Raw genomic sequence first — 27,363 nt, 5'->3', positions numbered from 1 at the left:
TGCTAAAAGAGAAAAAAAAAAACAAGTTTGGAGACTACTGCTTTTATCTTTAAGCTACTTAATATCCAAGATTTTTTTTTCAGAAAAAGAAATCATCTGCAGGAAAGCACTAATCACAAACTATAGTTATTTTCTACTCTTCTTTCCCTTTTGTTTCCTCAGCCATTCTTCTTACTCCCTGTGAAATTCTCAACTCACTCAGAAAAGAAGTACCTTGTCTTGACTTTCATTTGCTCGAACATAATTCAGCTTCTTTTCACTAGTCATGAAAATCGGCTGGAACTCAAAATGCATTAACAACTTTTCTTATTGCCCTTGGCCAACTTCTTTTCTATCCTCTGCATTCAGTTTCTCTTAAATCTTAGCCTGAAGACCCTCTGCTCATATACTTCTACTACTAAAGCACTACTGTTAATAACAAAACAAAGCCTTGCAGTTTCTTTTCTAGCTATAAACAACTGGGTTCAACCTATCCTAAGACTCTCTTTGAAGGTAGTTAACATCCTCTTTTGTGCCCATAAGAGCCACTTCTACTGCCATCATTATGTAAAAGCTTCACCCTATTGCCCACTAGAACTTAGTAAGATGGTTCTTAAGTAAGATATCCATTAATTTCTGCTTTTGAAAAACCAAGGCTAGCTGAATTTAGGCATGTCTTAATGTTTCAGTGAAAATGTCTCTGACCTAAAACCAATCATTGCACAGGTGTTCAGTATTTGTATTTCATGAATTCTTTTGTGTGCTCCTTTAGCATAAAATCATGTCCAAGTCTGATTAAAAACAGCCACTCCCCTTGAACATATTCAAACCTAAACTGCTAGTCCTTATGTTCACACCTCAATCTACCAGAACATGGCAACTACCTGCACATACTCCACTGAACCATTCTTCCCAGTGTTCTTGTTATGAAACTAAAGGGATAGTTTCCAGTTTTTATTTTACTCAAGCTCTCTTTTATCTAGTCACTCTTTTCTCATGACCATTAACTGTAACTTAAAACAAGACTTCTGGGGATAGGAAAGTAGAGGGAATATCTATTCATACAATTCAAATTCATTCAGATATCTACTAAACAATAAAGATTCAACAATAAATATACTGACAATTTGTATATATGAAATTAAAGGTATAAATATCAAAGATGATTGATACATTCAGGTTGAAACAATGGTGACAGCGCCAACAAAAACCTAAAAAAAAAATCTAAAAGTCCCAAAGGAAAACAAAGAGATTTGGGTTAGAAATAGTTAGCATTTTTGAGGTAGCAGTTGTATAAGTAGAAAAATTCTATGGACAGAAATAAACTATTTTTTAAAAGGGAAAGAGGTCTTAAAATACTGACCTGGAAATCTTATGATAAGCAATGCCATGGAAAACAAGTAATGTATCTAGAGGACTAAATATAGAAACATAAGCTCTGAAGGCACAATTGCAGGAATTACCTACAGATTTAAAAAAAACAAACAAACCAGCAATAGAACACTGAAAGGATGGGTTAAGACATAACTTAAAAATGCAAAAAATGAGACCAAAAGTTTAATTGTTAAGTGATCTAAACTCTTAAATTTCCAAACAGAGTGAGAAAGAACAAAGTGAAAGCCAAGGATTGAGAAAGAGGACATTCAATTATTAGTAAAAGTCAAGACAACCTGAGTAGGAACTACTGCAAAGACCCTTACAAGCTAAACATTTCTATGCCTTGGACATTTTCAGAAACAGCAGCAGATAAATAAACATACTACCCAAACTGAAGACAGACCATTCTAAGTTTTTAAAACCACACATTTTGCTTAGAATAAATCTATGTCTTGATTTTATTTGAATTTAAGATTCATTGGTAAAAAAGTTCTCTTTTATATAAAAATGTGTTTGAAAAATACCTTACCAAACTTGACAAGTTTGATTTTTGGTTAGCTAGGGCTGCTCTCCCAAACATATTACTACTACTTAGAGCTAATCCTTGCCACACAGAGTAATTTAAGAGGTCTCAGTGCAGGTTGCAGGCAGAACATAAATAAGCTCATTATTAAGTGAGTTAATAACTCATTTCCAAATATGTTGGTGCTATCTAAAAGATACTTGAGGCAGGTAGATACATTAGCTTCCTCGCTCTGGCTCTTCTCTATATCTACCAAGCAGCAATAAGGCTTTGAAATAGATTGTAAATTCGTGAAACTTTCAGATTTAGACAAACCCATCAAGTTTTGCCTTTGTCAACATGTAACAAAGTAACAAGTCTTAACAAAGATATAGGAACCTAGCAAAGCTAAAAAACAAAATTAAAATTAAGAGGATGTGGCAATTGAATATTGTGATAGCTACAAAAAATACCTAATGCTTCAACTATTCTTTTCCTCTTTCATTTCACAAATGAGAATAAAACTATTTCTATTCTCTACAAATCAGTAATTTGTATGGTTTTCTCATATATTTCTTTGGCCAATGGACCAAAACATAGGTGTTTCTGTTCTTTTTTTTTTTTTTTTTTTTGAGACAGGGTTTCTCTGTGTAGTTTTGGTGCTTGTCCTGTAACTCACTCTGTAGACCAGGCTGGCCTCGAACTCACAGAGATCCACCTGGCTCTGCCTCCCGAGTGCTGGGATTAAAGGCATGCGAGACCGCCGCCCAGCTAACATGGGTTTTTACAAATGTGGAATCCATTGAATTACTAAAAAGACACACTTGTTACAGAAAAGAAAAGCAACTGCAGGGAGGAACAAACAACTGGTCTCGGCAGAGGCCCCATTTTACCAGATATGAAAGGACTGCAGGAGCTCAAGAAGTGGCTCAATCAGTTAAAAGCACTTGCTCCGCAAACCTGAGGGCCTAAGTCTGACCATGAAAACCCAGGTTAGAAAGTCTGGGTGGGGTGCTCGGTAGCTGTAACCCCAATACACTGGAGACAGGAGGATCCCCAGGGCTTACTTGCCAGCTAGTCTCTAGGCCTGTCTCAAAAGGGATGGGCAGTGTTCCTGAGGATGACACCCAAGTTGTCCTTTGGCCTCCACACATGTAAGCAGAGTACACATGCATGTATGTATTTCTCTCTCTCTCTCTCTCTCTCTCTCTCTCTCTCTCTCTCTCTGTCTCTCTCTCTCTCTCTCTCTCTCTCTCACACACACACACACACACACACACACACACTCACACACACACTCACACAAATAAATTTAAAGTCACAAAAATAAATACATCAACAAATGAAGAAAAATCAGCAACAGAGTGGAGAGTTCAAAATACACTACAGATGTTATCATAAAGATAGTATTTTAAATCAATGAAGAAAAGTGATGTTGCAACAACTGGCTGCACGAGAAAAACAAAACAGCTGGAATTCAACTCCATTTCTTGACTAACAAATCCTAGATCGATCCATTCATTTTTTCATTTTATTTATGTCTTCATTCAGCATTAGTTAAATGCTTATAAGTAGTGTGGCTATGTATGGTACAACTGCTACACTAAAGATATATAAAATCAAAGTAAACAAACACATACATAAGTTCTAAGTTACATACTCTTAGTTCAGTCAAGAATAATTTCTCTGAGGAAGTGACGGGAGCCAACCATGCAAAAAACAAATCCAAATGGGGGGAAGAAAAACCCAACTTAGGAATATGTGTTCAAAAAAACCCAAAAAACAAACAAACAAAAAAAGACGAAGTACAAAGGCCACGAGGTGAGAAATAGTTTAGGAGGTGGTAAGATGGCTCAGCATGTAAAGAGCTTGGTGTCAAGCCTAATGACCCAGGTTTGATCCCCAGAACTCATGTGGTGGAAGGGGGGCGCTGACTCCCCAGTTTGTCTCCTGACCTCCACTCTAGAGCCATAGCACATTCACCCACACACCACATAAATAACGGAAAGGGGGGTGGGTTGGTGTGTAGGTGGTCTGACAGGTATATAGGAAGAACAGAGTTAAATTCTTTAATATACCCAAAATGTCAGTGAAGCACTTATCTGTAAGATTACTTCATGATTTCTCTTAATGTATATTTTTAAATGGTTGATGGATAGAAAGTGAATTCAAAGGAAAAAGCAGAAACTAGGAAACTACAGGTAAGAAATGGTAATCGCTGGAACTTCAGTGGCAACATTAGAAACATACAAGCTCAGAATTGCTATTTTTAATAAGGGAAATAAATGAACTGGAGGAAATTTGAAAAACACAAGTTTTTTGGCCAGAGCTACATAGGCTTAGCAACAGTAAAACTATAATCACTACCATAACAAAACAAGCCACAAGTACAGGTTTGAACATGTCTGAAATGGTTATTACATACCAATTAGAGACAGGAAATAATTGTAGCCTCAAAACAGTAAGAGATCCTATGGCTGGTAAAAGGAGATACTGTTTATTTACTTAAGTGCGCATGTGTGTGCAATAAACATATGTGTGCAAGTGCCATGCCTGTGTGTAGAACTGTGGAGGGCAGAAGTTGATATCTGGTGTATTTCTCATTGCCTCCACCTATTTTCGAAGACAGGATCTCTCACTGTCTTCACCTGGAGCTCACTAACTGGCTAGACTGGTTGGTCTGTTAAGCTCCTCACCATCCTCCCATCTCTGTTTCCCAGTCCTGGGATTTCAGGAATACACTGTCACACCCAATTTCTATGTGGGTGCTGAGGTTCTTAGCTTATACAGTAAGTACTTTACCCCCAAACCAACTTCCTAGTCAAGCAGACTTCTTAGAAAAATTTTACTTTCTTCTTATACTATTTAGCTTTTGTTAGCAGATATACACACCATTTCTTAAACCAATAAACAATTAACAATGCAAACATTAATCACCGGATTGCTAATTATTCAACACACATTAGATACATTTCAATCACTTTCTTTAGATTTCCTTAATAGTTATTTTATGTGTTTTGCTATTGGTTTGGTTTTTTTGAAACAGGGTCTCATTATGTAACTCTAGCTAGCCTCAGTGTGTAGACAAGGCTGCTCTCGAACTCAGAGATCATCTTTCTTGGCCTCTTGAGTGCTAAGATTAAAAGCATGTGCCACCATGCCTTGCCTATGTTATTTTTTTAAAAATAAGATCGCAAATACTGTCAGTCCTACAACGCTAGATCTCTAACTGGCCCCTGTTCCTTGAAATTCCTTATACTCTTTTCCTCCTAGCCTGTCTCTCAGTAGACTCCCTTTTTCTTATTCCCTACATCTTTTGGCAACACAGCGCAGTGGTTAAACATTGGCTTTTAAACCAAACCACCTGCAGTCATATCCAGGTCCCACCACTAATTAGTCTGGGCAAGCTAATCTTTAAGTGGCCCAATTTTTCCATTTGTAAAACAGCTCATGAAACCAATAACTATTTTTTTAAAGATTTTATTTTATGTATATGTGTGAGTGCCTGCATGTAGACATGTGTACCATATGTGTGTCAGTGCACCCAACGAAGCCAGAAGACGGTATTGGATGCCCCGGAACCGGAGTTCCAGATGGTATTGAGCCACCTGCTGTGGGTGCTGGGACCTGAACTGGGATCCTCTGCAAGAGGAGCTGGTGCTTTTAATCTCTGAGTCATCTCTGTGGCCTCCCAATAATTATCTTAAGAACAATGTATGTAAAGCCCTTCAAACAAGGTAGCAGTGACAATAAATGTTAACTGGTGTTAAAATGTAATTTCAAAACTTTTGCTGGGATTCTGTATATTAAAGGTAACCAAGACAGGCTCTTTATCTAGTGCTTGCTCTAGACAAGTTGTTCTTACCTTGTGGGTCATGACCCCTTTGGGAATTGAATGGCTCTTTCACAGGGGTTGTATATCAGATATTTACAATTCATAAAAGTAGCAAAATCACAGTTATGAAGTATTATGGTTGGGGGGGTCCCCAAACATGAGGAACTGTATTAAAGGGTGGCAGCATTAGGAAGGTTGAGAACCACTGCTCTAGACTGATACACTAACCATGAGAGTACTGTTACAAATTAGAATGAAATAATGAAAACACGAGGAAACCAGCTAACTTTGTATGACATGAAATTTCAAAAAAAAAAATATTTGTAAGGTATAGTTTTACTTATAATTCTTTAAAAACCATCATGGCTTGATTGAGGCACCAACTTAGTTTTTAATGAGTCAGGCCGATTTAGTCAAAGTGGTTTTCTCTTCTTTCTTAGCAGCTCTATTATTTTTCTTATTTATGTAAAGAAAACTGATAAAAGCAACTCAAGGAAGTGAGGAATATTTGGCTCACAGTTTGGGGGTACAGTCCATCATGGCAGGCAAAGTATGTCAGCAGGAACATGAGACAACTAGTCACATTGGGTCCACAGTCAGGAAGCTGAGGGAAATGAATGCTGCTTCAGCTCACTTTCTCCTTTTTATTCAGTCTAGATTCTAGCCCACAGTAACCATACACTACTTTCTTTTTTTTTTTTTAAAAAAGGGCCTCACTGCATCGCTCACGCTGGTATCAAACTTGAGATCCTCCTGCTTCTACCTCTAAAGTGCTGGTAGCAAAAGCAAATACCATCTCCAGCCCACACTACTTTTTATTATATACACACTTGTCTGTCTCTCTTATTTTCTCCCTCCCTCTCTCTTTCTGTAGTATGGACGCTGAACCCACCAGCACCTTGTACAAATGAGGCAAGTTTAGTATTACTTACTACCCTATCCATCCCAGGCAGGGTCTCACTCAATTGCCCAGGCTGACCTAATTTCAAACTTGAATTTTATCAGGTTTCTAAAACTGTATCCATTCCTTACAGGAGAGAGTATGAAGCCTCTTTACAACCCAACAAGTAATTACAGAATTCCTTTGTTCTTTAAGAGTCTCCTACTTTTTTTTTTTATAAGAGTCTCCTACTTTTTAATTTCAAGTGAATACTCACAAAAGTTAAATAGCAGCAAACCAAGTAGAAAAAGTTCTGTGCTCACAGTTTATATTCTACTGAGAGGAGAGAAATATACTATATGTAACATAAACTGAATGACATTATGTGTTAGGCTGCAAAACAAAACAAAAAACCTATTAAAAAACAAAGTACACTGAAGGTGATAATGATCCAGAAGAGGAAAATTATTTAAGAAAGAAGGGTTAGGAAATTCTAGATAAGTTAGCATCAGGAAAGAAAACAAGAGAGTAAGAAATGAACCTATCTGTAGTATATTCCCAAATACAAGCATAAATATTCAAAGCAAATATTAAACATGTCTTCAGTTTTGTTATTTTCTAATATTTTCATCTTCAAATTTAAAATATTCAGATATGTCAAAAATGGTTTTGTAACTGCAGGAGAAAAGTATGTAATGAGTTTTTTAAATAGCCTGTTGCCTTCTGTGTGAAATGAAGTGGACTCTTCCTTTTGAGGACAAACATGGAAAATACTCTAAACTGTCTCTTGAGGAACTATCTATTTAGTAAAATTTTAAAAGAAACCATTTTTTGTTTTCTAGTTCTTTGGATTTTAATCTGCCTCCACAATCAAGCACTAGGATCTAAAGCATGCTCCACAACTCTGGTATAGTATTTTGTTTCAGTTTTGTTTTTTTGTTTTTTTCCAGGGTAGGGCCTCATAGAGCCTTGAAGGCCTTGAACAGCTTATTCTACCTTGACTTCCAGGTGCTGGAATTATAGGCATGAGTAATCAGGTCTGTCTGAAAAGCAATTTTAAAGACAAAAATACTAGCCACTAAGATTGCTTGGCAGGTAAGTCTGACAACCTGAGTTTGTTTCCTAGGACACACATGATGGAAAAAGAGCTGACTTCCCCAAGCTGTTCTCTGACCTCTACATGCTTACTACTGTGTATGTGTGCACACATGCACATAAACATATAAATAAATACAGTAAGAATTAATATAAAAAATAAAAACAAAACATATGAAATGCTCCTGGGAAAATAGTATTCTGAGTGCATATTTTAGGGAAAAGATTTTTAATATCAACCAAAAAGGCTGAGAATATACACTACCACAAAAGTAATACATTATGCTAGTAAACTGTAATTTCTTCCTTTAAAAACAACTTGTGTACATGTGCATGTTTGTGTGCATGTATGAGTTAGTGCAAACATGCAGGCCAGAGATCAAGGCTGCGTGTCTTTCTCCATCACTCTCTGTCTTAATATTTTGACGAGAGTTACTTTATGTATACAAGTGTTTTACCTGCATGTATGTATGTGCATACCTTGTGCTCATGAAGGTCATAAAAGGACACTGGATCTTCTGGAACTAGAGTTATGGATGGTTGCAGAATCACCATGCAGGTGCTTGGTATCAATCAAACCTGGGTACTCTGCAACTGCAACAAGTGCTCTTAACCACCAAGCCATCTCTCCAACCCTTCCTACCTTGTTTGGAGGCAGGGTCACTCTCTCTCCCTGAACCCAGAGCTTACCAGCAGGCTACACTGGCTTGCCAGAAAGCCTTGGCAACCTGCCTGTCTCTACATCTCCCCACCTCTCTCCCAGTGCTACAAAAGCATTGGAAAGCCGGGCGGTGGTAGCACACACCTTTAATCCCAGCACTTGGGAGGCAGAGGCAGGCGGATCTCTGTGAGTTCAAGGCCAGCCGGGGCTACAGAGTGAGTTCCAGGACAGTCACCAAAGCTACATGAAGAAACCCTGTCTCAAAAAACCAAAAAGAAAAAAAAAGAATTGGAGATCCAAACTCAGGTCTTTATGCTTCTTTCCAGGGAAGGTGTTTACTGACTGAGCCATCTCTTCACTCCATTTTTTTTCCTCTTAAAAATTACTTTTGTTAGCATATATTAATTGTACAAGGATGTTTCACTGTGACATTTCCATACATGAATACAGCATACTTGATCATATTCACCCTGTTGCCCCTGACTCTCCATTTCTACCCTTTCACATGCTAATAATTCAACTTTTACTTTCATGATATGCCCCCCACCATTCTACATATAAGAAAAAAACATATGATAACTTGTCTTTGTGAGACTGGTTTGGATTAGAAACTGTTTCAACTGCTAACATGCTAACCTTCAAGCCTTTGCAAACCAAGGCTGTAGTTTGTACAAATTAGAATGCTATCATTTGAAAGAAATTTCATCCTTAACCAATGGGATGTATCTGAAAAGGGATATCCTTCGGGAAAGGAAGAGCCCAAGCACATTTCATGTTTTAAACTACCAATTCAAACACTTCCTGAATTTTATCTCTTAGCATTGCTTTTCACTGATTTTTTAACACAAAAGACAAACTTCACAGATGAGCAACATTTATAAGGCAAGCAGTTTTATCTTCTATACTCACTACTTTTTAATATTTTAGTGGATCCCAACATCAAATGAACAAATGTGAACTCTTAAGTCTCACTAACATTTCTTAAATTATAAAAACACTATCAGAAGAGTTATTTCTATCTGAAAAGACTTTCAGATGTCTGTACTCAAAAGCCTTAGACAGTAAAATCTGGATTCAATCCTCAGTACTAGCTATTCTACTTTTGGCTTTGAGCCTAGCCTTTAACAGCTGAGCCATCTCTCTAGCCCTACTAGCTATTCTAAATCTTTAAAACTACAACTAGAAAACTTCTGTACTTTGAGTGAAATTAAAAAAATAAAACTGCAAAACACGCCTTTGCAGAAAAATTAAGAGTAGAAAGACAAATTAAATACCCACAATTTTACCGTGCAGTTACAACTACATAATCTATAATATATAAGCGCCCTGATTATTCATATTCAGACCCAATTTTTTACCTATATAACTTACTTAAAATTATAAATATTTTTCAATAAAATCTTTCAACATAAAAGTTATACACTTACTATATCAACTCTAGGACTATACACAGAAAAAGTTTTTAAAAGGGGCTGAGAATGTAGCTCAGTGGGCACAGTGCCTGCCTAGCATGCACAAACCCTGGGGTTTTATCCCCAGCACTACATAAACTGGGTGTGTTGTAGGACTACACAGTGAATTCAAGGTCGGCTTAGGACACTTAGGAGACTCTGGGAAGAAAAAAAAAGGTGGGGGGGATAAATCTAGCAACTTTCTACTTGGCAATAACCACAATTATTATTTTGTTGATTTTCCTTATTTAAAAGTCTATACACTCAATATCTTGAGACCTAAGTATGAATAATTCTAGAACATTTACAAGTCTCAGGTGGAAGATGATCTAGCCAAAGGTTTGGTAGATAACATTACCTACCACTGAGATTTATTAGTCTTTTCCAACTAAAGCGAAACAAACAAACCTCAGGTAATATAATAAAGATTTTAAAGATTCATAATATTATGCAAGGTTGTGGATAATGAAAATGATATTATGTAATTTTAATTTTAAAAAGCTAGCTTAAAAATGATCTGAAAGCTAAAATACAAGTATAAAATGGAATAAACTTCTTGAAGTTGTTTTTCTCAGGTATGTGGCCATAGTCCTGGAACTTACAAACATACTGACAGGCTACAAAGTAAAAACACACTGCACTCCATCAAGGCATTTTTATTATATGAAATCTACAACATTCTCAAATACTTTCAAGTGAAACAGAAACTTTAGACAATAAAGTATACAGTACTAAAAATAATACCTTTTATTGGTGCCATAATATACTCTTTCTAAGCCTGACTAGCTGCCTCCTATCAAGCTGTCCAGCTTTTTATTTATGGTATATTCATTTTAATCACAATCTTCCATAACTTTTTTCTCGCCTAAGCCTGATAAAGAAAATCAATTCTCACATGAAGTGCTGCTTTGGTACCCTCGTCTCACACTGTACACTCCAGTCTCCACATCTATGTGATTTCTTCACCTATCTACCTGAAGGAACAAGACAATGTTTACTAATATATCTAGAGAATTTTATGCACTATCTAGTCCAGAACTGCTTAAACACTTATTCAATGAGATCAATTTCATCTGGCTCAAAACTACAATGTCTTAAATAAACTATAGTAAGGGATTTGAAACTTCACCCCCGTCACGACAATAGTAGTTATGCCACCTCTACATACTTCTAACACTCTAGAACATAGCTCATCACAGTATTCCTAAAATATGCTCCCATGGGACACACAAAGTACTTTATTATAAACTAAGCCAAGATTTACCAACCAACCTCCATCAAGTAATTATTTTTCTCAATTTGGAGTACAAAAACAGTTAAGGTCTAGATATACTCTTTTCCATGAGGGGCTTCCTCCCATAATTGTCTTAAGCCTTTTGTACCTTTTAGAAAAAAAACAAAGCAAGTCACATATAACCACATCAAAATTTCAGGGCGCTGTGATTCTAGCATTATGCCACCTAAGTGTTCTGTCAATGGAGCTATTTTGAGAATTACAGAATATGTGGTACCTTTTACCACATCTGTGTATATGTTTTTAAATCTTTTGGAAATAGGGAGTGCTCTCAAACCCTAGAACAAAAGATGAGATCAATAAATGTCTTACTGAGTCCTTCTATTTTCATCCCACATTTAAACAATTTCAGGGCCCTTTCTAAATAAAACTATTCTAAAATAAATGGCAATTATTATAACTAGAATTATATGCAATATCTTAATAGTCTACAGTTCTGAACAAGAGGCAAGTCCAGATTCTGCTACTAAAGGCCCAAAGTTTCCAATGTTTAACTAGATATAAAAAAGAGTTCTATGCTTTGGGTTCTCTTGAGCTCCTACAAACCTTTCACTTTTTCAGAAAAGAGAATGACAGCACTTGGTGGGAGGGGCTAGACTACTCAAAATAAGCATCTGGTCAAATTTTTCAACCAATTTCTGGGTTTTGATCTTAGTCAAAATAACCAAACCTCAAATTTAACTTACGACAGTATTAAAATTAGTCTACAGAATTCATTCTGATTCAATTACTACTTGCACTTAGACATCTCAACTTTTAAAATTTGAGGCTTTTGTCCACAATAATGATGCTTTCATATTTCTATTTCCAAGGAAACCATTTTGCCAATTAAAAAGCAATTACTAAACTAATCTTCAGCTATAGTTTAAGACAGCAGTTCTCAACCTGTGGGTCCAACCCCTGGGGGGTGGGTCGAATGACCCTTTCACAGCAGTCACTTAAGACCATTGGAAAACACAGATAATTAATTACATTCTGATTCATAATAGTAGTGAAATTACAGTTATGAAGTATCAATGAAAGTAATTTCATAGTTGGGAGTTACCACAAAATGAGAAACTGTATTAAAGGGCTACAGCATTAGGAAGGTTGAGAATCAGTTTTAAGAGATATTTTAACCCATACACATATCATTTTAATAGCAATTTAATTGGGAAAGAATAATTTTAATAAGGATATTTAAGATTATTTTCATCAAAATATCTGAAATGTTCAAATGCAAAAATCTTAATTCACTGCCATTAGTGTCATCAACGATGGACATTTTATAATGTCAACCTTTTAAAACTAGATAAAGCTATCTTGGACTATATGTAACTATTCTTTTTCTTTTTAAAAATTATTTACTTATTTTTATTTATGTGCATTGGTGTTTTGTTTGTGTAAGCATGTTGATCCCATGGAACTGGAATTACAGTTGTGAGCTGCCATGTGGGTGCTGGGAATTGAACCTGTGTCCTCTGGAAGAGCAGTTAGTGCTCTTAACCACTGAACCATTTCTACAGCCCCATGTAAATAGTCTTAAAATTTTTCAAAAATACCTCCACTGCTCAATTTTTGAAAGAATCTTAAAATGTGTCATTTTTCTAAATCTTTCTTTTAAAGATTTGTGTGTGCGCATGTGGAAGCTAAAAGAGGCCACTGGATCACCTATGAGTTGCTTGACATAGGTGCTAGAATGTGATCTCAGGCCCGCTGTAAGATCAGCAAGTGCTCTTTACTACTGAACCAGCTCTCAGTCCATTTTCCTAAATCTTATATATAACTTCCTATTACACATTTATTCTATTCCTTTCCACTTACATAACTTTACCCCTATTTCTATTTTTTTTAAAAGACAAGGTCTCACTATGTAGCTCAAGCTGGCCTACATGGATCTCAACATGTGTGTGTGTACATATGTATATACACACATACATAAAAACCAAGCTGTCCTCTAACTCTTGAATGGTGGGATTGAAGGCGTGAACCCCCATGCCCAGCTTAATCCCCATTTCTATCTAATGCTAACTGGTATTTCTTGGTTGCCTCAAATGATAAATGATATTCTTTCCACAATTTAACTTTCTTGAGAATACACAGATTGTCTAAAGAGAAAAGAGTCTATAGGAATGGGAAGAATCCTGGTTAGTTGTCAATTTGACACAAGCTAGTATCATTTTAGAAAGGGGAACTTGAATTTAGAAAATCGCTCCCACTAACCTGGCCTGTAGTACATTCTCTTGATTGATGATTGATGTGAATGAGCCCAGATCACTGTGGGCAGTGCCACCCTGGACAGATGGTCCTGGATGGTATAAAAAGGCATGCTGTGGGATAATGCCCTTGTACACTGGTTTAATAAAACGCTGAATGGCCAGTAGCCAGGCAGGAAGTATAGGCAGGGCCAGCAGAAGACGAGAATTCTGGGAAGAGGAAGGCTGAGACAGGAGTCGCCAGCCAGACACAGAAGAAGCAAGATGACAAGACAAAACTGAAAAAAGGTACCAAGCCACATGGCTAAACATAGATAAGAATTATGGGTTAATTTAAGTGTAAGAGCTAGTCAGTAATAAGCCTGAGCTAATGGCCAAGCAATTATAAGTAATATTAAGCCTCTGTGTGATTATTTTATAAAAGACTGTGGGACTGTGGGTGAGAGATTTGTCCTGACCGCAGGGCCTGGGCAGGACCGGAAAAATCTTCCAACTACAGAGGCAGGCTGAGCAAGCCATGGAGAGCACCCCTCTATCACTCTCCATCAGTTCCTGCCTCCAGGTTCCTGCCTTGAGTTCCTGCCCTGACTTCCCTCAGTGATGGAGTTTACTACGGAACTGTAAGATTAAACCTTTCCTCCCCAAGTTGCTTTTGGTCATGGTGTTTAAAAACAGCAATAGAAACTAAGACAAGTAGTATTAAGTATAGTTTTTAAATCAATTACTTAAAAAAGTATGTTGGGCCTTTCAAAAATAAGGCATCACTTTAGAAAAAGAATAGATATCTATAGCTCTATTTAGAATGCTTGCAAGCATTTAACCAGGTTTTGGAAACTCAAAGAACAGACCTGAGTCTCAAGCCTAATTCTGAAAGAAACAATTTAATAACCCACACAAATTTTGTTTATAGGTTTCTATGGTTAACACTATTATAAAAGCCACAAAGACACAAGCTAAAACAAGTTCTCATACTTTCTTCCCTTCCTCAATGGATCATTCTACATACCTTTCTGTGGCATGGATATGATTTTAGACCCCTACCAAAGCATACAGAATTATTTGTACTTTCTAGAAACTGTTTCATACTTTGCATTCACTGTAGTTTACCATTCTGGAATGTTCCATATAACCCTCCTGAAAAATCCAAGAACATTATTCAACTCCTCTAAGAATCAGTTCAAGTATAAACCCTCCAGCAGCTCTAAACTACTCTTTTTCTCCTCTCACCTGCCCCACTCCCCCTTCTCCCTAAGCTTTACGCCAACTTCCCCTAAAGTTCCGTTCTGTATATTCATTATACAATCATTATAATAATCATATATAATTATTATTTTAAATGTTTCCATACCACTTGGGGGCAAAGACTGATGTTTCATTTCTCTGTCTTCTCTCCCTCCTCCCGCCCCCATGTTGTTCTTCTTTTGAGACAGGTTTCTCAGTGTAGTTCTGGCTGTTCTGGAACTTGCTTTGTAGACCAGTCAAGCTTCGAACTCAGAGATCTGCCTGCCTCTGCCTCCTGGTGCTGGGATTAAAGGTGTGTGCCACCACTTTTAGTTTTGATGTTTTCGTTTCAAGGACAATGCCTAACTCTACTGAATATAGAAATATTTGTACCATCAACTAAGCTAGTCTAACATTTTCACTGTATGGATGAAGAAACTGAGATTTGTTTTAACATGTTCCAGGACCAGTACCACTAGGCTGCTCTCTAATGATAATGTGGCATCTTTACCTAATATACCTCATCAAATGCTCAACAGAAAGCGCAACAGTATGTAGCAGCTCAAAAACCATTGTTTTTTTTTTTTTTTTTTTTTGTTACATTTGTTTATGGAAGGGGGTGTTTATCTCCACAACTGAAAGTCGGAGGACAGCTTTCAGGAATCAATTCTCTCCCTTTCCCGCATGAATTCCAGGGATCAAACTCAGGTTCTCAGGCTTGGCAGCAGCTGCCTTTACCCACTGAGCCTTCTTGCCAGCTTCATATATGCAGCCACTTCAAAGTCATCTTTACCATTTGAAAATAACAGTTAACTAGGTATCTAAGAAAGACATATCACAAGACAAGGGAAATCAAATAATATGGCTTAATTACTAACATATCACATATCACTTTAAGACAGTCACAAAGTTATCTATTTCCTGACGATCCTAATCACACACACAGTCTGTAGTGTACTGTTCTAGAACATCTATATATCTAACTTAGATTCCAAGCAGCTGTAGCTTTCACCAAGTTCCACCCACTCAAAACACTTACTCAGTTATGACTCAGATTTTAAGCTAATACATTATAAGAAAAATTTTTTAGCATCCACAAATATAGTCTAGCACTTACAAAATGTTTGCATACATCAAATACTGGTACAAAAACATGAGAGACTCAACTTTATCTATTTGAGACTATCATATTACTTTTGGTACTAAAACGCAAAACTTATTTCTTTTGACCTAATGAATCAGAGATAAGTATTTTTTTATTAACTTTACAACATTATAAGTTTAATTTCTAAGTGTAGACACTATTAGATCACATGGGAATATTTCTGGGCATAAACCATTGGGCATAACGATACTCATAAATTTTTTGCGCTGGGCAGCTGTGGCGCAAGCCTTTACTCCCAGCACTTGGGAGGCAGAGCCAGGCAGAGCTCTGTGAGTTCGAGGCCAGCCTGGGCTACAGAGCGAGATCCAGGACAAGCACCAAAACAACAAAGAGAAACCCTGTCTCGAAAAAAAAACAAAAAACAAAAAAAACCCCAAAAACAAAAAACAAAACCCCCTGCATAACAGAAAAGAATAACTTGCCCTTTTGGAGGCCAAAGATTTGTTATGTACACAGTAATTTTGAAAATATCTACAGTTTACCTATATCTATATGCTACTTTCTAGAACTTCCATGAAGCTGTTCTATCTCATTCTACATGCCTGTTTTCTCCACCTGTAAAACTAGATGGACTACAAGAACTCTAAGGTTCCTTCTGTGTTTAAAGTCCTGTGACATCAGTATGGAGTATATCTAGCTATTTAAAAATAACGACATGTGGGACGAGAGAGATGGCTCAGATGGTTAAGAGTACTTACTGCTCTCCCAGAGGACCAGAGTTTGATTCCTCCAACTCACTTCAGGTGGCTCTCAAACCACCTGTAACTTGAGCTCCAGTGCATCTGACAAACACTTCTGGCCTCCAAGGGCAACTGCACTTACATGCACATTAATAACCTCCTCCACATATGTGTGCACGCCACACACTGGCGTTAAAAATAAATCTTTTTTTAAAAAAAGCTTTTTAAAATGATGACATGTGAATGGACTGTTTCTTAATTTGTACCATATCTGCCACAATGCTCTGTAAAGATGAGTAACACAGTAAGAAATATCAACCACCAAATAAAAATATTAAAATAGTCTACAAAGCTAATTTGTAAATAGCCTATTACCAAATAATTCTACTTTATTGAAGAATGCAAAAACAACTTTAGTTTGTTTACAGGGAATTTGCCTTCTAATGACTTAGGCATTCACCATATTACTCTTTTAGTGAAATTAGTCAGCAATAGATTTGAAAATAGTATATGAGCAGCCAAAGATAAATATAGAATAGATTATTTTACATATATACAATGCCCAGGTTCAGACTTGAGATAATATTCATTTTATTGCACTACTGTGATTATTACATTGAGTTACATGACCAACAGTATTGCCTTTGTTTTAAAAAAAAAACCCATTTAGGGCTCATAGCAATTTTTTAAGTAGATAATATTGTTCCCATTTTATAGGCAAGGAAACAGGCCAAAAAAAGTGGTTCAGTCAAGTTCATTCAGCTAATAAACAGTCAAACTCCTATTCCAGGGACTAGAGAGATGGTTCAGTAGTTAACAGCCCTTGGTGCCCAATAGAGAGGACTCGAGTTCAGATCTCATTACCACGGAACAAGCCCATAACCCCACCTCCAAAGCAAGCCAGTCGGCTGGCTGGGGCTTGCTGGCTCCCAATCTCTAGGAAAATGCAAGCCTCACGTTCAGAGAGGGGCCATGCCTCAAAGGAAAAGGTGGAGAGTGATAGCAGACACCAGACACTTTCTTCTGGCTTCCACTTTGTGATCACGCTGCCACACACAAGTGCACATACACGCTCTCTCACACACACACACACACAATAAAAAAACTCTGGTAATAAATTATTCCATCTTTATTAGCACTCCTAATATTTAAAGATATTTCTATTACTGAAGAATTTTAATTAATCGGACTCATGCCCACTATATAGTGATTATTGTATAAAATGCCTTAATTTTAGTGTCCTATGCTAATATATATTCCCTTCCTAAAAGGGGGGGGGGAGTAAATAGATGATGTATACCAAAAGCATGGTACAATGTGAATTACCTGTAATTTCTGGTAGAATAACAATTTTCTAAGGCTGGGTACTTAACTCTGCGGTAGAGTGCTTGTCCAATATGTTTGAAACCCTCTGTTCTATCTAGCACTAGAAGAAAAAGACACAGACACACCCCCCATGCAGGTCTAAACTTAAGAAAGACATTGTGCACTCATTTCTTGTCACTGCAAAAATTTAACTTCCTCAGATGAAACGGAAACATTTAATAACACTAAATTTCCAACGGCTGAAACTGATAGCAGAAAAATTTTACGCGACCATCTTCCTGCACGAGCCAAAATTATTTCTCTAAAGAAATAATGATTTCTTCTCTAATTATTTCTTCCCCTGCATGCTGTCTTAAACTGTCCACAAGTGGCGGGTTCAACTTCCATCCTACAAAAGGCTTTCCCTCTGCCTACTCGTGTGGCTCTTACATCTAGAACCTCTCTGCCTGTTCTTGGGAGTTTTGGATTCCTAGGACCGGGCTTCCTTCTAGGCTTCTACGTGGATGCACTCCCGCTTCCAGCCATGCCCACCACACCCCTCCGGTCCCGCGCCCGGCGCTGCTCCTCCTCCCGAGGTTCCAGCACCGTCTCAGCACCTATCAGCGCCGCCCCCCCCCCCCCGGCCCTGGCCCAGCCCCTCCTCGGACACGTGTGCGGGTGTGTTTGTGTCGGTCTGTCAGTCCCACCCGGGACCCGGCTCGCTCGCTTACCGAGAGAGAAGCGCCAACTTCTGCTCCAGCAGCATCTCCAGTTTCTGGCCCTGTTTGGAGATCCAGTGGTCGACTCCATGCAGGCGGTAGCACGTCTCCAGCATCAACCTGAAGTCCGCCACAAACTCGGTGATGCCCCTGTACTGGCCGCGGGAGAACTTCTCCTCCATCTTCAACAGACACATGCCCTGGCCAGGCTGCTGCGGGAGGACGCGACTGCCCCGGCCCCCGCTGCTGCGCCGCCCTTCGGCCACCTCTTCTTCCCCGGCGGCAACGCCCCCCAAGGGCTGCAGGAAAGGGGCGGTGAGGCCGCGGTGCTTCTCCTGCAGGAACTCGCCCAGGATGCGGTAGCCCTGCTGCAGCTCGTAGGTCAGGTCCTGCTCCTTGCAGCAGCCACCGCCCGCGACCACCGTCGCCTCCGCCACCTCTTCCTCCTCCTCGTCGTCGTCGTCCACTGAGGAGGCACTCCTCCTGCGGACCAGCCTCGAGGCCCGGGCCGCCGCTGCCACCACCTCCTCCTCCTCCTCCTCCTCCTCGTTCCCTTCCCCGGCCGCCGGTGGCGGCCGCTCCTCCTCCGCGGCCCGCTCCATCTCCCCCGGCGTCTCCGGCACGCTCATGCCCCCGGCAGGCCCAGGCTGGGCGGAGAGGAGCCGGCCGCTCGAGGCGCGGGGAGACGCGGGAGCGCGGGCCGCTTCCTCAGAGAGCCGTGGCGCCGCGCAGCCCCTGCCGCATCGGGCCTCGCTCGTCTCCAGTCGCCGGCCGGGACCCGCGCGCGCGGGGGTCTCAGGCTCGCGCCCGCGGGGCGGGGTTACATGGCGCGCAGGGGAGGGGGGGGAGAGGAGAGCCTAGGTGCCCTCCTCTCCCCTCCCCCCGGCGGCGCGAGGCCCGCGCCGGCTGCACCCTCCGCCCGCCCGCCCGCCCGCTCGCTCGCTCGCTCACCGGCCGGGCCGGGCCGGCGCGGCCTCGGCGCCCCACCCCCTCCCGGGCCGACGGGGCGCTGGGAGGGGGCGAGGAGTAAGAGGGCTCTCCTCCTTCCCGAGGGGGCCGCAGCACCGGGCCGCCGCGGCTCCGGCTCCTCCTCTCCCTCACACCCCCTCCCGCCCCTGGCTACCTGCGGGGGGACCTGGGCAGGAGGAGGAGGAGGCGGCGCACGGACCGGGCCCGGCGACAACTGTCAGTTAGAAGCCCCGCTGGGCGGGGAGGGGGGGGGGTAAGGGGAGGGGCGGAGAGGAAAAGGGGAGGGCACTCAGCACCCCCAGCCGGGGAGAGCCGTGGAGAGAGGCAAAGAAAGGAGCGCCGTCGCCATTCCCGGCGCGCATGCGTAGTGCCGCAGGGTGGCCCCGCCCCCTCCTGCGTCCCGCCCTGCTACGCCGTAGCCAGGACTTGGCCGCCCCGCCGGCCCCGGAGGCCGAGTGTGGAGGCGGGCCCGTGATGTCATCAATATGCGGACCTGTGTAAGGGGTGGAGTGGGGGGGAGACGCAGGGCGCCTGCGCCGCGCTTGCCAAGCCTGAAAAGTGCTTCTGTGAGCCCCTTACTAGTCCTAAAACTTTTAATATTATTTTCTCAAAGCAGTTACTAGGCAACCTTTATTAAGGACAAGTGAGTAACGAAAATGCACAAAAGTAAATCGTCTCCGTAGTAAAATCGTATCTTTGCACCCCTCCTCCCTTGTGACTGCCGGTCTTTTTACATAAAACTAGCATTTAGGAAAAATGAGAAAGGAAGTTTTAAGGACTCCGCAAAAGACGAGTGGAGGATTGTAGAACCCTAGTTCTCGAAACGCCAGATCCCAGTTAACATTTTTAAAAATATATTTTTAAATCGAATCCTGTTTTCTGTTGAAATTTTAAAACTGAAAAACACTTGGATTCTTCAGTTCGGCTAACAATGAAGAGAATGCAATCTCGCTATTAAAGTCTCCACTTATTTCTACTCTAAGCTGTACAGCTTGTCGTTGGTATGGCTTTAACAATCTCGCTACATATGTTTAATTTTTAAATGACTAAAAAGTGGACTCATTCACATTAGTTTACATGTTGCATAAAATAAGGGGGAAATCAATGAGATAGTAATAAGACATAAAATAGACATTACTGTTTTCTAATGCACATACTATTCAGACTGACTTGCTTGAAACTTGGAATGATACAGAAAACTAAAACTATAGAAATGCAATTTGAACATGAAATTTATAACTAAAAGTTTGAGATAATCTCACCTTCAAGATTGTTTCCTTCTGTATAAACAAAGACTTTTAAAGGACTGATAAAATGTAATGCCTTAAAACTTTTTTGTGGGAGGATCAGTAAGTTAAATATCAGTTGTAGGTTAAAAGAAAAGTGAAAAGTGAACATGAGTTTTTGGAGTACCTACACTCACCTTCACACATGAATGTACTCATCTGGTATTTATGGTTTCCTCTCTTCAGACCTACCTCAGCTCATGGGGGAAAAAGGTAGGGGCCAGTTCTACTTCAGCAACTGGTAGATATGTCTGGTTGGGCTTCCTTCATTTCCTTTGACAAAACCCAGGAATCTAAAGCCTACCAAACTCAAGCAAATGCCCACTCCCTTTTAGCCACCAGACCTATTTCAAATCCTCACACAGTAGCTTCCATTTATTGACCCTTGTGCTGCTAAGCACTTTTTATTCATTATCTCCTTCGATTCCTACAACAATCCCATAAGCTACGGATTATCCTTATCTTGCAGATGGGGAAATGAACACTTAAGAAAATAGTTTGCCAAGATTCAAATTTAAAAACTCTCTTCAAAACTCCAGGACCCAATTACAAATCACTTGGCAGAGTTTCACAAGACTGTATGAATTGAAAACAATGTATTGCTGAAAGATTTCTTAAGCCACATAAAGAGAAAGATACAGATAAGTAGAAGGAACTTAACTCCAGTTCATGAAGAGGTCAAGATGACAGTAATCAGGTCCTTGAATGTTACAAAAATCACTTTATTACATGAGAAATATGTTTGCAGGTAAATTATAGACAAGAGGGAAAGTTGCCATTTAATCCCACCACTCAGAGAAAATGATTAAACTTCAAGGTAGCTATTTTTCTATTTAGTTTAAATACACCTGTAACCACACTATATATCAAAATCTGAACTATCTAAAAGTCTAACTTTATATCCCTGTCTACAGTAGTCTAGATAGAACTAGTAGGGGGAAATTCTGTGTAAACCAAATTCTAAAGTATAAAAAAGAGCACAGCAGAACAACCACCAACAGTAGTAACACTGACAATTTATTGAGCACTTACAGGGCCTGACATGTTTGCTCCGTTACGTACACAGTACTCACAACAGGCTTAGGAAATCACAACAGACATTCTTGTTTGGAAGTTTTGAATGAAGTTTTGTTAAGTAGAAACTTTTTTCTACTCTACAAAACACCTTCAACAGTAAAGACATTTCAGTTAATATAATTAACCCTAAATTCATAGAGTTGTTTTGTAAAACAATACACTGATACATGACTACTCTTAAAGCTCTTTTTAATGTTTAAAGATAAAATTAAGTTTGTCTCACTGTTTCTGTAGAATCTGTTAGGAACTGCTTCCAAACAAATCTATTTAATCCCCATTCCAAATAAAGGTTTCCTTCCTTGTTTGGTGTGGGGGTAGGGGGATATTACATACAAACACAAAGTAATACTCTGCTAAAACATGTAACAGTAACTGACTCCCACAAACATTGACTATTTTTATTTATTAAGCTCTGTTACAGTCTGTCACATGTTCTCAGGGTTAGATGTATCAGCACTTCCTTCTCCACACCCATGAGTGTTTCAGTTCCAAGTAATTTTTTAAGACCAATTTGGTTAAGTTCTTCTAACTCTCAGCTGGACACCTTGGAAACTGGAATGGAGTCATGCTCCAACCACTTTACAGGAGTTCTATATGAAAAGGTTCATTTATAGCATAGAAACAAACTCCGACATCCACGCAGTACCTTGAAACTCCTTCATTTCTAGCATCCTTTCATTACCATAATGAACAGAAGTATCACCAAGGAAGAGTAAGTCTGCTAATATACTCCACCCTCAATTCCAAAGATGCTTATCCTGGAAGTTTCCCTTCCTTGTCAGCTCTTTACATCTTGTGATAGTCACAGACATCTTGGCATCAAGTACACTGTTTACCCAGCGTCAACAGTTCAGACAAACAGCAATGATTTATACATTTCACACTAGAGGGAAGGTGACAAATAGCTCTAAGACAACTGGAAGCACAAGTTACAACCACAGTGTCTTTAAGAGATGACACATGCAAAATGAACAGAAGACCTTAACACTAATCCTGGAGAAACATGGAAGTATGAACTGCTTAGCAGAGAGAAGCAGTATCTCTCATTTGTAATGGGTCCACTCACAACACTTTGTAGTTATTTTTTATGGTAGCTGATATTCAAGTGATAGTAAAGTGCTTCAAGCAACGTTGAGTAATTCTTGTAAAGCTTCCTGCTGATCTTCATCAAGTTGGGATATGCACTGCAACCATAATTCTTCAGAAGTCTGTATCTGCCGAACAACATTAGCTAGGCGTTTGGCACAGGGGTCTTCATGGCTAATAGTCTCATTAATTTTTCCTTCTGCAATTATACTGATGATTTTTGGGAGATTGGAATTATTAGGACCAATCACAACTGGGTGGTTATTTTCAATTAGGTCACAGAGAAAATTCAAAGTCTGAATAGCTTCTTCTTTATCTTCATGCAGCGGAAGCCATGACAGCCAGTGTGGGAGGACTTCATCTATGTTTACACAATTGGGCTTGAACTTCATAATCTTTCCTATTGCTGAGATACAGTTTTCTGTAGCAATGACATTTTTTTTGGTTTTGGAATTTGCACACTTAATAACCTTTACCAACAGTGGAACAGCTTCTGAACATAAAGAACGATAATCATCTCCACCAAACTGTGCCATGACGCCCAATCCATAAGCAGCAGCTTGCCTGACTTCGGGGTTGTTATCTCGCATATTGAGTAGCATCGGCCACCGAAAATACTCAACATATTTGAATGAGGTTGGACTGCAGTGCTCTATGATATCATCAAATATGCACAATCCCCACTGTCGGTCTGGCCATGGCCTACTTGAACAAATTAGATTCACAATTAGTGGAAGTAGCTGTTCAAACCATGGCAAAATCTTTTCCTTGTAAGTGCTAAATAATGAGTGTAGAATATCTGATACTTTGGTCAGAATGTAAACATCACATTCATCCTCGTCTTGAAGAGACATTTCAACCTGTTGGTCATAATTTTCTTCTTGCCTTTTTACTTGCCGCAACTCTTGGTTTTTAAAGTGCCCTTCAAGTTTTGCCTTCAAAATTCCTCCCAGTTCTTCCAAGTGTTCATCATTAAGACAACCATCCCCCATTACCTCAATGGACTTGGCAAAAGAATTCATTATTTCTGAAAGTACATCAGTATCAGGTTCAGTCCCAATAGCCTTGATTAAGGGATCACATATAAACTGCCACATCTGTGAAAGATACTCTGAGCCACGAATTCTTGCACATTCCAAGAGAAAGGGCATGGCTTCTGCAGCTGCCACTCGAACATTGTCATGAAAATAAAATTTCAACAAAGGGACCATCAGCTTCACAACTTGTTCTGTGTATTCCACAAACCCTTCTCTTAACTCCTTAGCATAGTACACCAACATCTGGCAAGCAGTTGCTTTTGCTTCGAGTCCCGAAGTTTTAATTCCAAAGCTCTGCTGGTCTCCGAGATTTACAAACTGCCAGCCATCATCATCGCTCATGTTCTCCACGTCTTGTGTGTCTAAGAGAGCGACGTCAGGTTTAGCTGAGGCAGTCTTAATTAGAGGCTCGATAACCAGGGGAAGATACTGCTGAAAGTCTTTTCCAAGAATTTTACACATTCTAGCCCATGCCGAAACCATGTAAGAAGTCTGAGGGTCGTCATCCTCCATCGCATTTAAGTCTGATTGTGTCTTCAACAGTAACTGCATCACATTCGATGCATCTTGCATAAATTTTTCCTTCCCAACGGCAAGGCCAACATGGCTAATGCACTCAATAGTTTTTCCCCGAAGAAGCTTGAGTTCCTTTTGAACGGCAAGCTCAACAACATGTTTGAGTGAGGGCATAAATATATCATAATATGGAACAAAGCTTTCTTCTATTGCATCAGCAACTGAGGCAATGGTTGTCACAAGTTGTTCTAAGGCCAACTTAGTTCCATTCCGAATCAGCTCTTGAAGTTTAATTACCAAGATGGAATGCAGACTTTTGATCATATTTTCTAAATATAGAATTAGCAAGGATTTGGGGCAGTCCTCAATAAAAATAACAAGAGCAGAAGCCGCATGAGATTGCACACGTTGATTACCTTGATTTTCCATGGTTCGCAGCAAAGCTGTAATCACTATTTCATGGAATTTCTTTTGGAAACTAGGTGCAAAATCTGTAGCCATCTGTCCCAGTGTAGTGCAGGCAGCAGCCCTCACCCTTGGATGAGGATCCTGAAGAAAAAGCAAAACTGAGTTAACTGTTTCATCTAGAATTGGTTCCATTTGCTGATGGCAACCTTCTCCGATGGCTGATAAGGCCATTAATCCAGCATGTCGACATTTCCAGTCATGACTCTGAAGCATCTGCATGATATGCTCCTTGGTCATTGGCAAAACAACTTTTCCACCAAGTCCACAAGCCAGTCTGTCTAGCGCACTCTCAGCAGCAACGGCATTGCTGTCAAAATCATCTTCTTCCATCTCATCAGCATTTACCCAGTCCTCGTCATCTTGGAGATCGACCATCATCGCTAACACATGAGGCACAGCCTGGGCAATAATATTGGTATGTTTTTTCAACATCGGAGTTGCAGTTTCAGATAAGGTCACTATTACTTCCAGAGCCAACTGGCGTTGCAGATTACTAAGCCTAGAGTCTCCACATAACTTCAGGCTCAACTGCAGAGTATCTTCTAAATACGGACCCAAATACTTAGGTACAGTATCTGCAATCTCAACAAGGGATTCTAGCACCGAATCATCATCCTGGTAGCAGGAATCATTCACAGCCTGTAAGATTCCAGGAAGCAAGTCTGCAAAGTCTTTGAAAAGAGCAATATTGTTTTCATTAGCAAGGACAAATGCAGCTGCAGCTCTAGCAGATAATGTCCTGATTGCTGGATGCTCTTGATCTTGAATACATTGGTCCAACAACCTCTTGATGATATCCAAATCGTGGCGATCTTGGTTCCCAAAAATCCCAGGAAAGTGCCAGAAAACGTGAAGTGCAACTTCCCACAGAACCACATTTTTAGAGTGAATCGAATCAATGAGGAATTTCAGACCTTCTGGCCAATGGTTAGTGCCATCCTCATCTATCAAATTCCTGGCCAGCACCGCAAAAATATCACAAAGCTTTTTCCTCATGCTAGCATGCGTTTCTAATTTAACAGCCAGGATCAGTTCAATCTTGACATCCCTCTGCACATCAGGAGGCAGATTTGGATAGACCTCCTCAAACCCAGAGGACAAAAGCCGTCGTAGCAGTGCGGCAGCCATTTGTCTCACCTCATAACCTGCTCTTCTATTTCGGACGGCGTCTAAGAGGAATGTAGTCTTACACAGACCTGGGATATTCTCATAGACTTCCTCTGCTTGCCTCCGCACCATACAGCTTGGATTGATCAGGTTCTTCAGAAGCTGGTAAAACTCCTGCTTTTCCGACACGGTCGCCGGCAACCCTGCAGACCCGGCCGCCGCCATCGCGCGCTGTCAAAGCTACCGCGACAGGGAAGGAGGGAGGGAGTCTGCGGCTGGAGCAGTGACGTCAGTGAGGCGACGGCGGGGATGGGCGGGGTTCGCTCCCCGGGCAGACGCCGGGGTAACGCTGGGAGGCGGGGGTCGGGCTTTGAAGATTAGGAGGGAGCAGGGATGGCGTTGGAGGTGTCGTCCTTGTGTTTTCCGGTTCGTGTGCGCCTGCAGTGGCGGGAAGGAGACAGAAGGAGAGGAGTTCGCCCCGAAAGTCTACATACTGTATGATGCCCTTATTTTTATAAAAGATCTCAAATAAGCACGTCTATACGGACTTTAATTAGCGGTTGCTATGGAGTAGGAGGGGAGGAATGGAGTATAACTGCTGTCCGCTCTCCGGGATTTCTTTTTGAGGGTTGATGGAAATGTTTTGTAATTGATAGTGATGATGGTTCCCCAATGCCGTGCCGTTATGCTAAGAATTACTGAGTTCCACAGTTTAAATTGGTGAATAGGGTACGTGAGTAATACCATAATAAAGGTGTTTGCAAAATAAGCTCAATTAAAGGATAACGATTTCCTCCCCATTACCACATCCAACGAAGTAAAACGGTGATGCTCAAATTTGGGTGTTCATCATAATCTCTTGTCCTGTGGATTATAATAGAGATTAGTAAAAACAGCTAAGTAAGTATGGTGAAATGATCTGGAGTAATAAAAAACTTCTTCAATCCTGGTCTTCTATTTAAATTAATTTTGTTTCTTTGTCACTCAAGATTTTCCTTACATGTGTTTCTAAACTGCAATATGACAGAGTTCAGTTATTAGAATCCTAATTGCCCTTTAATAGGAAGCTGCAAAGGTTATCCTAAGAACAAAGTCCCCGAGGCTATGTATCTTTAATTTAGGCAGGTGTGTCATTTAAAACCATAATTATAAAGTGTAACTGTCTGTGATCGGATCTTACTGTCAGCAGTTGCCACACTCATTTTAAGCCTTATATAATTCTATAAGGTTGATAAGGACAGATATAGTCCTACTTTTAGGTGAGAAATGGAGAGCCGGGGAGACTGAAGGACTTGCCTAAAACGGCCGAGTCTAAACTCTACCTATTCTTAAAGTGGCATCTTTTTCACCACAGAACTTCCCTGTAACTCCTCTTGCTTTTGCAACATCATCAGAGACTTTCACTTACTGTTTTCTGTCTTAAACTTTGCCAAGCAGTTGGAATTTCAGTTTTGTGGA

The 27,363-nt window shown here is 40.1% G+C and overlaps 2 protein-coding genes across 3 annotated transcripts in view; both read right to left on the bottom strand.

The window, feature by feature from the left end:
• Kiaa2026 (KIAA2026 ortholog) overlaps positions 1-19,229 on the bottom strand; it is a 79,146-nt gene extending 59,917 nt beyond the window's left edge. Inside the window, 1 exon segment of the mRNA XM_059259136.1 lies at positions 18,372-19,229. Coding sequence (XP_059115119.1) covers positions 18,372-18,988 — 617 coding nt within the window. The 5' untranslated portion in view covers positions 18,989-19,229.
• A 2,381-nt stretch (positions 19,230-21,610) lies between these two features.
• Ranbp6 (RAN binding protein 6) lies at positions 21,611-26,143 on the bottom strand. 2 transcript variants are annotated; one of them, XM_059259131.1, is made up of 2 exons: positions 25,995-26,143; positions 24,704-24,879 (listed from the first exon to the last, which is right to left on the bottom strand). In XM_059259131.1, exons 1-2 carry the CDS (start codon positions 26,128-26,130, stop codon positions 24,809-24,811), a joined length of 207 nt encoding a protein of 68 aa, XP_059115114.1. In that variant the 5' UTR covers positions 26,131-26,143; the 3' UTR covers positions 24,704-24,808. The 2 variants fall into 2 exon arrangements, with proteins under 2 accessions (XP_059115108.1, XP_059115114.1); XM_059259125.1 differs by having other exon boundaries at positions 21,611-26,143.
• Between the last annotated feature and the right edge of the window lie 1,220 nt (positions 26,144-27,363).

This window comes from Peromyscus eremicus, chromosome 1 (assembly GCF_949786415.1).
Source record: "Peromyscus eremicus chromosome 1, PerEre_H2_v1, whole genome shotgun sequence".
Taxonomy (NCBI): Eukaryota; Metazoa; Chordata; class Mammalia; order Rodentia; family Cricetidae; genus Peromyscus; species Peromyscus eremicus.
The sequence above is the reverse complement of the archived record's forward strand: the minus strand, read 5'-3'. Positions and strand labels throughout refer to the sequence as shown.